The following is a 14,363-nucleotide window of genomic DNA, read 5'->3' as shown; positions in this document are numbered from 1 at the left end:
ACCATATTTCAGTCAGTCTTTTTTGATGACTATTTGAGCTGTTTCCCAGTCTTTGCTATTACAAACAGCCCTGTAGTAAACAGATATTATGCATTTATTCATATCCTTCTATGGGTATGTCTATCTATAGTATAAAATTGCAGAGATAGAATCTTTGAATCAAAGCATATGTGCAAAAAAAATAAAATATTTTAAAAAGCGTATATGCATTTTCAATTTTGGTAGCTAGCAGGCAAATATGACTCCAAAAAAGCTTGCACTAGTTCATACTTCAATTAATAGCAGGTAAATTAGCTGCCTGGCATGTAACTTAATGTCCTATAATTTTTTCTCTGCCTTAGTATGGTAGTGAAATTTTTTTTAGTTCATTTATTCATTTATTTGTTTAAGTGATCTCTATACCCAACATGGCTCAGGTCAAGACTTTCATGCTCTTCCAACTGAGCCAGCCAGGCACCTTATTTGGGAAATTTATTTTATTTTATTTGGTTTCTGTTAAGACTTTCATCTCCCTTGAATAGTTACTAGTGAAGGTTGAAAAAAAGTTAATGTATTAACAGATATAGCCATAAATGATAAGTTTTTAAATTAATATTGTTGGTAATCCACTGACTCTTTGATGAATGTATAATAGTGATGAGTATGCATTGTTTACCTAAGATAAGAAAACTTGAAATTAACTGATACCCAGAGCATGAGTTTTTCAAGTATATCTTGTGTATCTAATAAAATACTATTAATGCCTAGTATCTAAAATAGCAACTTTATATTTGTAAAATTAACTGAATTTTATTTTAACATTTTAGGGGCTAATTATTTAACTTTTACCCCAATTTTTTTCTCCCTCTAGATTTCAGATTGGTTTGTTTTCTGTTACATTAGCCTCCCTTTTTACGTTGGCATTTTGCAAGTTCTGATATCTTTGACCTGATTATGTATATACGTTTTTTCTCAACAAGTATATAAATGTTAAATATTTAACAGAAAATAAATAATACTTACAAACATATATGGTAAAATATGCATGTTTTTCTTGGGAAGAAAGGAATGTGTCACTTTATTACCCCTTTAACTTCTAAAGGGCTTCTATATTAACAGTTTGGGGGGATTATCTGAGGGGATCCTACAAGTTCCTATTATATATTATTATCATACTAGGCCTCAATTAAACTAAAAAACTGAACTAAATTTGAAGAAAAATTCAGAACAGAAAAATAAATGCAAACTTTATATATCCAAACATTATGAAATGAGAGCTCTCTAATTTCTCAAGAGAATAAAAATAAGAATCTAAGAAGGTTTCAATATGAAAAAGACTTTAACCTAATAAATAAACTCACCAATACAATTAATACCTTAAATTTTCTAAGATATCAAATAGTACCTCTACATTTCATATATCATAGAATCTGAGATGCCACAATCATTTCATGCACCACTATTTAAAGATGCACTACTAAGAAAGAAAAGTACTGCCAATTTTCAGGCACATTCTGATTTTAGATTATATTTTAAAATGCATCTCAGAATCAAAGAAATGTGGTATATGTAAAATATCCCTAAACCTGTGTGTAAACTACTTCAAAAATAAAATTTTATCTTTGAAACTTAAATAGGTAATTTCTTAATCCATAAATATTTTTCAAATGGATATTTCAAAGATTTTAATTTACTTATTCATGAGAGACAGAGAGAGAGAGAGAGAGGCAGAGACACAGGCAGAGGGAGAAGCAGGCTCCATGCGGGGAGCCCGATGTGGGACTCGATCCCGGGACTCCAGGATCAGGCCCTGGGCCAAAGGCAGGGGCTAAACCACTGAGCCACCCAGGGATTCCCTCAAATTGATATTTCAAAAGTTGTAACAGATAATCTATTTAGCAACCATAAGCTAAATAAATGAGAAGCTATTGGAAGCAGTTTATTTCTCAGAGCCTGAGTGAATTCTCTAGATCTTTTAACTCATTCTCCTTCCTCCATAGTGCTTCTAACTTTTAAAAACACTTTCCAACTACTCATAAAATTTAAGCTATATGAATATTTTTAAAGATTTAGAGAGAGAGTGAGCGAGAGAGAGCACATAAGCAGGGCAGAGGGAAAGGGAGAAGCAGACTCCTCTGCTGAGTCGGGATCCCAATGTAGGGCTCAATCCCAGGACCCAGGGATCATGTCCTGAGCCAAATGCAGACGCTTAACAGACTGAGCCACCCAGGCACCCTGCTATGTGAATTTTAATGATAAGAATTTTATCTTCCTTGCTAAAGTAAAAAGATACGGGTTGAACTTTTAAATGATTTTCTGTCCTAAGGGTTTAAAAATGAAAAATACTGTGTAGTTGTATGGGGCTTGAAGTTGGCCAATACATTCATACACATATACAAACCTAAATATAGCATTTATTTATTGTAAGCCAGACTTCTATTTGAGAGCATCAGTTTTGCTTGGAACAAAAGATCATACCTATGCCACATTTACAAGAAAATATTCTTTTTAACACTTGACACATCTTTACATTTTAAGGTAGACTTAGGTCTTTATAGCAGAGTTCAGTGAAAGCTTTCAGTTCTTAAATGTTAGAAAAATAGTCATCTGGTATTATCATAGGTGAGAACAGTATTCTTCAGGTAGATTATTATTGGAGTTTGTTGATTCTGTAGCCTACTTTATAGATCTTTATTTCCCAGGGTATTTAGTGAACAAAAGAAGATCCTTTTTATGTGGTTCAGAAATTTTTGATGATGCTTATAACTTAGTATTGAAAATTATTGGACGATTAAAGATATATTTCAGCATTATCTTCCATTTTATCTTTCATCAACAATTCCAGTTTACTAGGTCAAATAAGATTTTTTACATCCCATCTCCTCTTTTAAAATACTTGTTGGTAGAAAATCAGCCATAGTAACCAAGGTCACTTCAGCTGTTACAAAGACACAGGTTTAGATTCTTGTCTAAAATCTCAAGGCATTCAATTTTTCTTAGAAGTTCTTAGGACCATACAAACTGTGAAGTCAGAAGGACCTGGGTTTGTATTTTGGCTTTACTATTTAACCTTTGTGAACCTTAGTTATTTCATCTGTAAATTGGGGATAATGTTGCCTATCTCATAAGATTGTTATGAAGATTAAACAAGTTCATATAATTCAATAAATGATGGAAATTATTAGTAAAGCTCAAGTAACTCAGGTGTCAGCCAATCATATTCATTATTGAATATAATATAAAGATTTCTTGAAACTCATCTACAAAGTTTAAAATAATGTCTAATGTAAGATGGTATTTTATGAAAAAATATTATGATATACTACTTTTATAGTTAAAAGTATTCTGACCAAGTTTGCCAGTAGAAGAAAGCATGACATTACATGCCTTCTGTATCAGTTACCCCACTGCCACAGTAATGCTGGGAAACAGCCAACCACAAAACTTCAGTGATGTACAACACCAAGCATTAATTGTTGCACAGATGGAAGCAGCTGGAGGGAAATTAGGCAGCTCTGCTGATCTTGGCTGGGCTTGTTCACATATGTGAAGTCAACTGATTCCACATGTCCCAACCTTCAGCTGCCTAGCCCAAACATGTCGTTATAGTAAATGGCAAGGTACAAGAGTAAAAATAGAGTACAAGTATATGTTTTAAAACTTCTGTGTGCATCACAACATCCAGTGCTAACATCCTACTGGCCAAGGAAGATCACATGGCTGAACTTAGCATCAAGGAACAAGAAAATGTATTTCACCTCTTCATAAGAGGAATTGCAAAGTCACACTGCAAATGATATGGATGGAGGGAAGAATGAATAGTTGGGGCCATTTAATTATGTCAGCCTATCACAGTTTCATATATTTGTCTTTAAACATTATGAAGACTAGGTTGTCTTTGAAATTCACTGACATTCTGTACTCTTTTTTTTTTTTTTTTTTTTTTGGAGATTTAGGCCCTCCTTTATAAATGAAAATGTCACTGGATTCAGAAATTTTACCATTTATATAGCTGATTGAGATACAGAGTTTTAGAGGCTTTGTATTTGTTCTCTTTGGGGTTCTTTCTCCTTTTTATATATTCTGTTATCTTTTAAGACTGAAGCTATATCACTACTTTTGCATAGTAAGAGCTATTTTCCTACAATGTGGGAATTAACATGAAATGTGAAAAAAATATATACTTAGATTGGCCTCTATGAAGAGGATTAAAAGTATCATTTCTGTGTAGTTCTGTATATGGGATCATACTTGGTGAAATAATTTGGCAGATTCTAGGGGAAATTAACATGAAGTTTCCTGAGACACCATTCTCCCAGTTGGTATCTAACCTTAGGCAATTTTCTTAAAAATTATGTCCTTCATGATACCAGTTTCACAGTTATTATTTTTAGATTAGCAATCATGTAAAGTTGTTAATATTCCTTGAAATTTTATGTTTTTCAGAAATAGCCAGGCAAGCAGCACAAATAAAGCTTTTGAGAAAACTTCAAAAGCAGGAACAGGCTCGGGTTGCCAAAGAAGCTAAAAAACAACAAGGTGGGTGACTTAAATGAAAACATACACAGGAAGAGTAAGTATTGGGGAATTCATAAGAAGCTTCTCCTCTTCATTCCCTTGCTGATGATATCTGTGCTTTGGTTTTTCACCATAGCAATAATGGCTGCTGAAGAAAAGAGAAAGCAAAAAGAACAAATAAAGATTATGAAACAACAGGTACGTTTATGTGTTAGAACTGATTTTTATAATACAAATGTTATGTTGGGGGTTCTATTGGTATATGAATATATATATATACATTTTCTTTTTCTTTTTTTTTATATTTTCATTTTGATTTCTCTTGTGTATCTTAGAAAGTTGTCCTCTTGCATTAGTTAAAATTCACCTCATCTTTTTTTAAAGATTTTATTCATTTGAGAGAGCAAGTTTGTGTGTACATGCATGAGCGGTGGGGGTTAGGGTAGGGAGCAAGCTCCATCCCATGATCCTGGGATCATCAGTGATGTTAGCTGAAGGCAGATGCTTAACTGACTGAGCCACCCAGGTGCCCCTAAAATTCACCTCATTTTTGAACCAAGTCTTCTACTTCCAAGTTTTTAGAGATTACCACAAAGTAAATCTAAGTATTTTTCATATTCTGATAGACTCTGAATATAAGTTGACATCGTGAACAGCTTTCCAATTTTTCAAAGTACGGTATCAGTAAATGAAGGCTATTGCTTAAATGTTCATATTTTAGTAAGAAAAGCATGTTGTTATAAAACAATAAAATATGAATAAAAAATTAAACTCATGTTATACAGAATAAGATTTGTCCCCACTGCTTCCGAATGCTTAAGAATTACTACTGCCAAAACAAAACAAAAAACAACAACAACAACAAAAAAAACAAGAAAGCACTATTTCGGCATATCTAGTATTCTATCTTATGTCTACTATATCGCTCGCCTATGTAGTTTTCAAAATTAAGTATAAATGAAATGATTTTAAAATTTTTACAGATAAAGCATTACATGACAAGATATTTAGGTTTATTTAAGATCAGAATGTGTGAACTACTCTGTCATCTCCATATATTCACATAACAATTAAAGCAGAAAGGAAATGAGAGAAACTACCACTTGTTTAAATATTTCAGCAGCAAGTAGTTATTCCTGAGTATGAAACAAATTAAATTGTGTTGTTATATAAATAGCTGCTATATAAATGGGTTGGGCTGGATGTGATGTGGGTACCTTCAAGGTTCCTCCTGTATTGGCTAAAGCAGTGGGATGATGGAGAGTGGATGTGGAATGGGGAGCCCAGAACTTAGTCTGTAGTCAGTGAGCCAAGGGTTGATTATGGGCTCTGCTGCTTAATATTTTTGTGACCTTAGATGAGCTGTTTTCTCTTTCTCTTTCATTTTCATCTCTATTTTCTCCTTGGTAAAAGAAAATAACTGCATCAGTTAATGGTTAAATGATTAAAATGTCTACCACAATGCCTGGCATAAAGGAAATGCTCACTTTTTAAAAGATAGAAAACACCAAAGTAAGGGCACCTGGGTGGCTCGGTCAGTTAAGTGCTCAGGTCACGATCCCAGGGTCCTGGGATGGAATCCCTCCGTGGGGCTCTCTGCTCAGCAGGGAGCCTGCTTCTCCCTCTCCCTCTGCCTGCTGCTCTGCCTGCTTGTGCTCTATCTCAAATAAATAAATAAAATCTAAAAATAATTAATTAAAATTTAAAAATAAAACACCAAACTATACGGTATATTCCTTTACTGTAATTCAATGTAGCTGATTGTAAACTTGAACTTTTTCCTTACTTTGTTGATTGTGACTGCTAAAGACGCTATAAGATTGACTTAAAAATATGTAGTCTCATGAATACATTTTTTAGAATACTATATTTACTGCATATTACATATATATGTTAAAATAGTTTCTATTTCATTTAAGTGAAATACTGTTTTTATAGCCTATCCTATTTCCTGATGGCTAGAGACACATCAAATCCCATCAGCACTCTAACTTCAGCTTGTGATCCTAAACTCTTGAAGTGGCTACACCCTAAGCCTAGGGTGTAGGCTTACTTTACCCTGCCAACCAAAAAAGCATTGGGGTCTCAAGAGTCTAGCAACATTAATACAAATGAACTGATATTTAGATATTCATCAGGATATTTGTCTGAGGCTAGTCTCATAATGACTTCTTCCTTGTTGCCAACAAAGTCTAGCATAGGTTTACTCACACAGCTATACAATGCCTATTTTAAAGTCAGCATTAGTTAGATCTGGAATAGAATAGTAGCATGTGCTTCTCATCCTCTGGATTATTTTTTCCATCTAGTAGCCCAAAATATCACTGTATAGTCCTCTAATCAATTTTCTGGAGACCTGCAGAAGCATTATTATGAAGGAAAAGGAACAGAAGCAATGGAATCTGACCAGGTCTTCTCTGTATTTAGTATTTGACCTTAGGCAAAATATTTACCCTCTAGGAACTTCAATTTTGTTTTAGGTTTAAAAAAAAATGATAACTTCAACTCCTATGTTGTTTTTTATCTAATGATCAATAAGATATTTTATGTGAAGTGCCCAGTTCAGTGCTTGGGTACTCAATATTCTAAGGTGACCCAGTATTATAATCTATAAATAAGGCTTATCTCTATTAATACTGATGACAGCACTATCAGATATATGTACACATATATGAATCGCTTGGACATCTAATATAAAGTTCTGACTGAGTATACATAAGCCTAAGATCCCATACCTATCTCTGTCCTGAAGAGAATAATGAATGACTTTTACTGACTTCAGAACATACCACCTTATAACCTTATGATTAACAAAAGCAGAAAAATTAATTCACAAGTATGCTTCACATAGGTCTCAAGTTCTAATCTAAATAAATTATCAAGTGTGAATCAGGTAGAGCCTTCTCTAAGATTTGGAAATGAAATAAAAAATATGTTGAGTTTTGATGTTTGGCAAGCTATAATTAATAATAAGTACCAAGTAGGATCACCAAAAACAAAATTATAGAATTTGATCAGTCTTCTAGAATGAGAACAGTAATTTCAGAAATCTCATTTTCCTGGGATCCCTGGGTGGCGCAGCGGTTTGGCGCCTGCCTTTGGCCCAGGGCGCGATCCTGGAGACCCGGGATCGAATCCCACATCGGGCTCCCGGTGCATAGAGCCTGCTTCTCCCTCTGTCTGTATCTCTGCCTCTCTCTCTCTCTCTCTGTGACTATCATAAATAAATAAAAATTAAAAAAAAAAAAAAAAGAAATCTCATTTTCCTGCAGTAGAGCCCTGCAGGGAATCAATAACATTAATCTGGGGGGAAGAAAGGAGTAAGTTTAAAAACATTAAACCATAGCTTCAAAAGGTACACTAACATCTGGACATTGGTCCATAGGTATTATAATAGAAAGCAGTATAAATGTGTTGGTTTTAGAAATCCTAGGACCAATACAATTTGCAAGTAGAACAATTTAGGTAGGTTTTTTTTTTTAAATATATATTCTTATTAGTGCCAATTTGGGAATTTCAGAGGGATTTATGAACATGAAATTGTTAACAATATGCTTATAGTATATTGCATAATTAAAAAAATTATATATAAAGTTCTTATCAATGTTTACATGATCAGTAAATTCTGAAACAATAACTAGTATATTAAATTTAGACAATATGAATACCTAGTATGTCATGTGAATCATTCCCTACAGTGTTAAATTGTTAATTAATCCATTTATTTATGTATTAATTTGTTTATTTGAGAGAAAGAGAGTAAGAGGGAGCACAGAGCACACACGAGCAGAGGGGAGGGCAGGAGTAGAGGCAGGAGAAACAGACTCTCTGCTCAGCGGGGAGCCCATCTTCCAGGCTAGATCTCAGGACCCTAGGATCATGACCTAAGCCCAAGGCAGACACTTAACCAACTGAGCCACCCCAATAATTAATCCATTTTACAGTAATGTTAAGATTACTTCTGGGGGAGGAGGGCGGGTGTTGGAGGGGAATGGGTGACGGGCACTGAGGTGGACACTTGACAGGATGAGCACTGGGTGTTTTTATGTATGTTGGTAAATTGAACACCAATAAAAATTAATTTTAAAAAAAAAGATTACTTCTGAATTTGGCTTATTGTAGTAATTAAAATTAATGTCATGTTATTCACCATGTGAAATTAAATTATGGCATGGAAATTGTTGTAAATAATAATCTATTAGAATTGTATGACACTATATATTTTTAAAGGATTTTAATTTCATCATGACATAGTGAGTAAAGGGCAAGCACCTCTCCCTGTTTTATACAAGAGTAGTTATTTGTTCAAGATCATGCAGTGAATGACTAACTCAGGACTAACCTTAAGTTTTCTGACTCCTGAGGTACTATTTTTTCCCTATTATTCTGACCTATATTTATCTCAAATTAAGTTTACTTTTACTTGCATACAGGCTAACAGAGTTTAATTACCTTGGTTTACCTGGTATCTATATACTTATTTAGCATTTGTATTTTATAAATTGTTTTGAGAAATTTTATGAACTCACTTTAATTTAAGACATGAATATATATATATGATGTTAAGCTAAATCATTAACTTTTATATCCAGCATGGGCAATCTTTGATGAATATGCACTTATATCTTAAATCACTTGATTCAACTTAAATACTTTTCACCATATATTTAGTTTATTGTCTTAAATTATCATTATTTTTTCTACAGGAAAAAATTAAAAGAATACAACAAATCAGAATGGAAAAAGAACTTCGAGCCCAGCAAATTCTAGAGGTAGAACTCTTAAATATGATATAATTAAAGTAATATATATCTTAAAGTCTACAAAAATATAAATTTTATGCACGAGTTCTCTCACTCAACAAATTAATATGTTCATCAGAAATTCTCTTTACACATAACACATAGAGTAAGACCTTATCTGAACCTTATTTAGCAGGCTAATGTAATCCTAATAATAAAAACACAGAAAATCAGACAAGACAGAAAAGAGAAGAAATCTCTGAGCAGCCAATATAGTTGTCAGAAGGTTCATGTGCTAAAACCGTTAGGACTTATAGTCAGATATTTATTTTCAACTTAGAAATAAAATGTTATAAAAGTAAAAGTAAATTTTAAATGTAGAAATAATTTAGCTTATTTTTCTGGTTTCTAATATATCTCTCTTCCCCTGAAGCTCCTGGAGTAGGGCTAGAGGACATAATAATGGCAACAGCAAAAGTAATAGCTGAAAGACAGCAAGAAAAAATGCAGAAAAACTCCAACCCACATATATAGGAATTCAAAATCCTAGCAAGAGTATGTAATTTTATAGTTGAATAGCAAGCAATTTTCAACACCGTAATGGCCAAAATACATTACTATATCGAACTGTGCAGTAAAATAACTGATGTTCAGAACAATGGCCCTGAGTCATCAAGAAAAAGCCAAATTGTGTTAAGTGTACTCTTTCTAAACAGGCATATGTCTCAAAATTGTTTTCATCCAAAATTGTGAAAATAAACTTTTAATGTTTAAAATTATTATAACTTATCAGCTATTCAGGAAACCATTGTCATATAAAACAATTCCCTGATGACTCCAGATAGCTGAGGTTTTCTGTTACAGTTTTATTCTGTCTAGAAATAATAGACATACTTCCTTACCCACTTCAAATTAATTTTAAAACCCCTCAAATAGAAAATATGCCTATCCTAAAGTAAACTGATAATAACTATTGGGTTAGATAGTTAAAGACTATAAGATTGTGAATCTCAAATTTGATAGCATGATTTTGATATTCAAAATGTACTTCATGAAATATGTTTACTTAAAAAAAAGCCTTTATTTAACCACATTGTACAGCTAGAGAAAATGAGATTTAATGTTTCATTTAAATCATCTGAGTAATGGATTTCTTTATCTCAAATTTCAAATGTTGAAAAGAAATTTCAAATAAAGTGGACATGTGCATTTTTACTGATTTATTCATAGTTTTTGTTTATCTGTTAAAATCCACGCCATTTTCTAAATTTTCTACAGTGATCATGTTTTATTTTTAAAAACAGAAAAAAAAAGACAATACATGCCACAAAATCAGTTTTGTGATTTAAGTTTTAAGTTAAAATGATATCAACACTCAGATATTTCAGACTATTAACGGATTGAAGAATGAAAGTCGACATACTCTTATGCATTTAAGAATTTTTGCACATACTAATGCTAATCTGTAAATTAAAAATGAAATTAGTATGTTAAATATAATTTTAACTGAAAAATGAAATTAGTTATGTTAAATATAATTTTAACTGGGGGGAACTATGTGTCTACATATATGTTACATATTGTTTTGTACCTTGTGAGGCATGTAGCTCCATTTTTCAAGTCTGAGATTATTTTTAAGTTGTAGTAGTGCTGTTGCATGACTTTGAGACCTGTTTTGCATGCACAGGCTAAAAAGAAAAAGAAGGAAGAAGCAGCAAATGCCAAATTATTGGAGGCCGAGAAACGAATAAAGGTTAGTTTAGATGAGAACCAGAGTTTTTATTTTTCAAAAATAAAAACTATATGATGTTACACCAGTATCAATTATATGAAAAAGTAGCTCTCCTCAAAATGATTATCTTAAAAAAATGTTTAGCACAGATATAACATGTGTATAATGTGTGCTTTTTTGTATGTATATTGTTTGTACATGTTTTTCTGAATTTCATTATACAGGTTTTATGTGATGCTTTGAGCTCTTTGAGTAGCAAACATCAAGTCAGAAATGTAAACTATCGCATAATACCTGTATATGCGTTTGCTGAACCAGAATAATCTTTCCAAAGCTATTTTGTGTTGTTGATGTTTATGTTCCAAACTGTGTCCCAAATCTGATTCTCTCCTTCAATTATAACCTTATCTTGGTTAATGTCTAGCAACTATTTTAACTATTAAAAAGTGAAGAGCCTACAGAAACAAAAACCTAATCGAGCAACTTTATTTGCCGATAATAAAATTAACCATTGTTAATTTGTGTTATGTCTTGGTTTTGATTTTCTGTCACGAAGCATTAGAGAGTTGGACCCCCTAACCACACACACACACACACACACACACACGTTCTACCCCTCACCTTCGACGCTTTCTCATAATTAATTTCTGAAGGAGAGGGCATCTAGTGAGCCTACTGGTTTTGGAAACAGACACAATTATATCCTATAAAGCCAGGAAACTGTTAGTTATCTTTTGTACATGGATTTTCCTACTCATTTCTTTAGATTTCTACCTCCTTTTAATTGTTTCCCTTAATATCATCTAGATTTTTATCTTTATAAGAAAATTTAAATTGATGTCATTTGTAGGATTGTTTGCATCAAGTCCAACCCCCTTGAGGGTAGTGCCCTGAACTATAGCTGAGCATGAAAGTCTTAAGCTGATCTTAGTCTGTTATTACTTTCATTCATAGATAGTTTACAGAAATGATACCCTTGCTATTTAGGTACAATGTAGTCTATTTGGGGATTTATGTTCAGAGTGAAGAGAGTTCTCATCAGTTGGATTTGGGGGTTGCTCTATATAATGTATTAAAATAATTTTAAGGATACATGTACCAATTGTATCTGATATGCTCTGACCATTTAGCTAGTCAGTTCAGTGAATGTGGCGTTGAAATATGCTATGAGGTTATTGAATTTTAAAGTGAAATGGCTACTGAATAAGATCCTTGCCATTATCATATTATCTTTCTGTATTAAGTAGAACCATATGAAATTGCCACCATATAAGTAAAAAATGATCAAATATTTGCAATTCCACATGGTTCAACCTAATGCAAGACTATACAATTTCAGAAAAGGAACTGTTAATACTTATGCTATGTTTAAATCTTCCTTAAAAATTATATATTAAGAGTTTCTTATTTTTAAGGAAAAAGAAATGAGACGACAACAAGCTGTTCTTCTGAAGCACCAGGTCTGTATGCCGATAGTTATACAATTGTTGAAATGTACATTTTATAATTTTTCTTAAATTTATTTTGGGGAAAAGCTTCAAAATGTTTTCTTAAAAGTTTCCTATTTAATTCCTGCTTAAGTTTTTCCTTCATCTTATGGTTTATTGCCTTGCTTTGGTATTGGTTTCTTTTGGGGGGTTAAAATTGGTTTCATGACTCTGTGATTTCTGTTTCATAATGTTGTGCCAACTCTTTCTACCAGGAGTTGGAGAGGCATAGACTAGATATGGTATGGGTATGTTTATTTTTGTACATCTAACACCGCATTGTGATTTGGTTGTGATATGGTTGTCATAGCAATGCATAAAGTGTAGCACTGGCTGCTGTCATATTACATACTGCTGCATGGCTTTACAGCACAGTGCATTGCATACATCTGCTTGTCTGTCTATAAAGAAGATCATCTCCAAGATTTTTACTTGAATTGTGCAAGCCTTATATAGGCTGCTGTCTAAAAATTTACGTTACTGATGTCACGATGAAAGTTGGATCACCATACAATTAGATATGATAATGACCCATATTCTCCCATCATTCTAGATGCAAAACTGCCATTGAATACAATGGGAATTTTGAGTTAGTTTGATGAGAGAATATGAAATATATTCTGGTTTTATACACAAATTTTAGAAATGATTTTAGAAATATCCCTTTGAGGGGATCAAATACATTTAAACAAAAAGAATTCATTAGCTATAACTGTGATTTTTTTATTTTTAAATAAAATGAGATTATCAAAACTAGTGCTTATCTTATTTTCATTCTGTGCCTTTCAGATTCCATTTATTAGCCCATGGTGCAGCTTTTATGGTCTTACGTAGCGCATCAAGTGGCAGACATCAGTAAATAGGAATATCCCATTTCATTGGTGTCGGTATATGAACCACGACTAGTTTAACTAAATTGGTATAAAAGCTTTAAAAAAAAATCTTTCTGATTTGTTGGTGGCTTATTGAATTTACAAAATGATAGTGTGCTTGAAATAAAAATAACTTAATTCCAAAACCATGAAGTGAAAGTGATTATAAATCAATTTCTGCCTGACCTAAAAATTCAAGAACTATACGACCTTTAGTTTAATTGGCCCACAGTACATATTTGTGGTTTTTCTAATAGCAGATGTAAGGTAACTGACCTGTTCCAGCCAACCATTATGCTTTTTGTTCTGCCAGCTTTTGAAGGAGCATCACAACTGACCATGAGTAAATCTTGTATGCTTCTGTTTACACTGTCTCCATGTTCATTGCTTTACCTTTTTGCTTTTGATTGTTCTTGTATTTGCTTTCTAAACCTGAACTAAAACATGCACAGACTGGCCATTCTTGTCTTATATTTAGTATTTACTGTGACTTGTCTATAAATGCTAAACATGCTATACTGAGTTTTGTTTTGTTTTGTTTTTCCATTTCAAAATCAAACTGTTAATTTTAGTTATTTTCCTAATTTTATCTGGCCTAATAGGAACGAGAGAGAAGGAGACAACATATGATGCTTATGAAAGCCATGGAAGCTCGCAAAAAAGCAGAAGTAAGTGTATGTTTCTGGAAAAATGTTAGTATTTTTTCCTAAAGCACTGGTTTTTCTAAATACAAATTTTTCAGAGTATAGGTTTGTCATGGTTTATTGACTTCTATAAGCAAGCCAAATGTTAAAGATAATGACTGTTAGAACATAAAAGAATGTAGGAAGGATTCCAATCTATGTGTTAATTTTCTTGGCTGAGATTTTAATTATCTTTTTTTAATGTAGTAAATGGCATTCGTTTGGCTAAAAGTAGTTATTTATTACTGCAACAGAGTTTTACAAAATTAATATTACAGCATGCCTAAGCAAGTCCTGTGTGTCTTAACTGAAATACTAGTCAATCCAACCACGGACTTCTGCCTTTAGAA

The 14,363-nt window shown here is 32.7% G+C and overlaps 1 protein-coding gene across 28 annotated transcripts in view; it reads left to right on the top strand.

The window, feature by feature from the left end:
- BAZ2B (bromodomain adjacent to zinc finger domain 2B) overlaps positions 1 to 14,363 on the top strand; it is a 391,511-nt gene that overhangs the window by 314,613 nt on the left and 62,535 nt on the right. For 19 of the 28 annotated variants that reach the window (XM_041721659.1, XM_041721655.1, XM_041721665.1 and 16 more), the window contains 7 exons: positions 4,426 to 4,518; positions 4,634 to 4,695; positions 9,204 to 9,269; positions 10,927 to 10,992; positions 12,387 to 12,431; positions 12,674 to 12,706; positions 13,933 to 13,998. In XM_041721659.1, coding sequence (XP_041577593.1) covers positions 4,426 to 4,518; positions 4,634 to 4,695; positions 9,204 to 9,269; positions 10,927 to 10,992; positions 12,387 to 12,431; positions 12,674 to 12,706; positions 13,933 to 13,998 — 431 coding nt within the window. The remainder of the gene's footprint in view (positions 1 to 4,425; positions 4,519 to 4,633; positions 4,696 to 9,203; positions 9,270 to 10,926; positions 10,993 to 12,386; positions 12,432 to 12,673; positions 12,707 to 13,932; positions 13,999 to 14,363) is intronic. The other 9 variants (XM_041721660.1, XM_041721666.1, XM_041721657.1 and 6 more) reach the window with 2 other exon arrangements.

This window comes from Vulpes lagopus, chromosome 11 (genome assembly GCF_018345385.1).
Source record: "Vulpes lagopus strain Blue_001 chromosome 11, ASM1834538v1, whole genome shotgun sequence".
Classification (NCBI taxonomy): domain Eukaryota; kingdom Metazoa; phylum Chordata; class Mammalia; order Carnivora; family Canidae; genus Vulpes; species Vulpes lagopus.
Note: the sequence above shows the minus strand (reverse complement) of the source record. Positions and strands in the feature narration are given on the sequence as shown.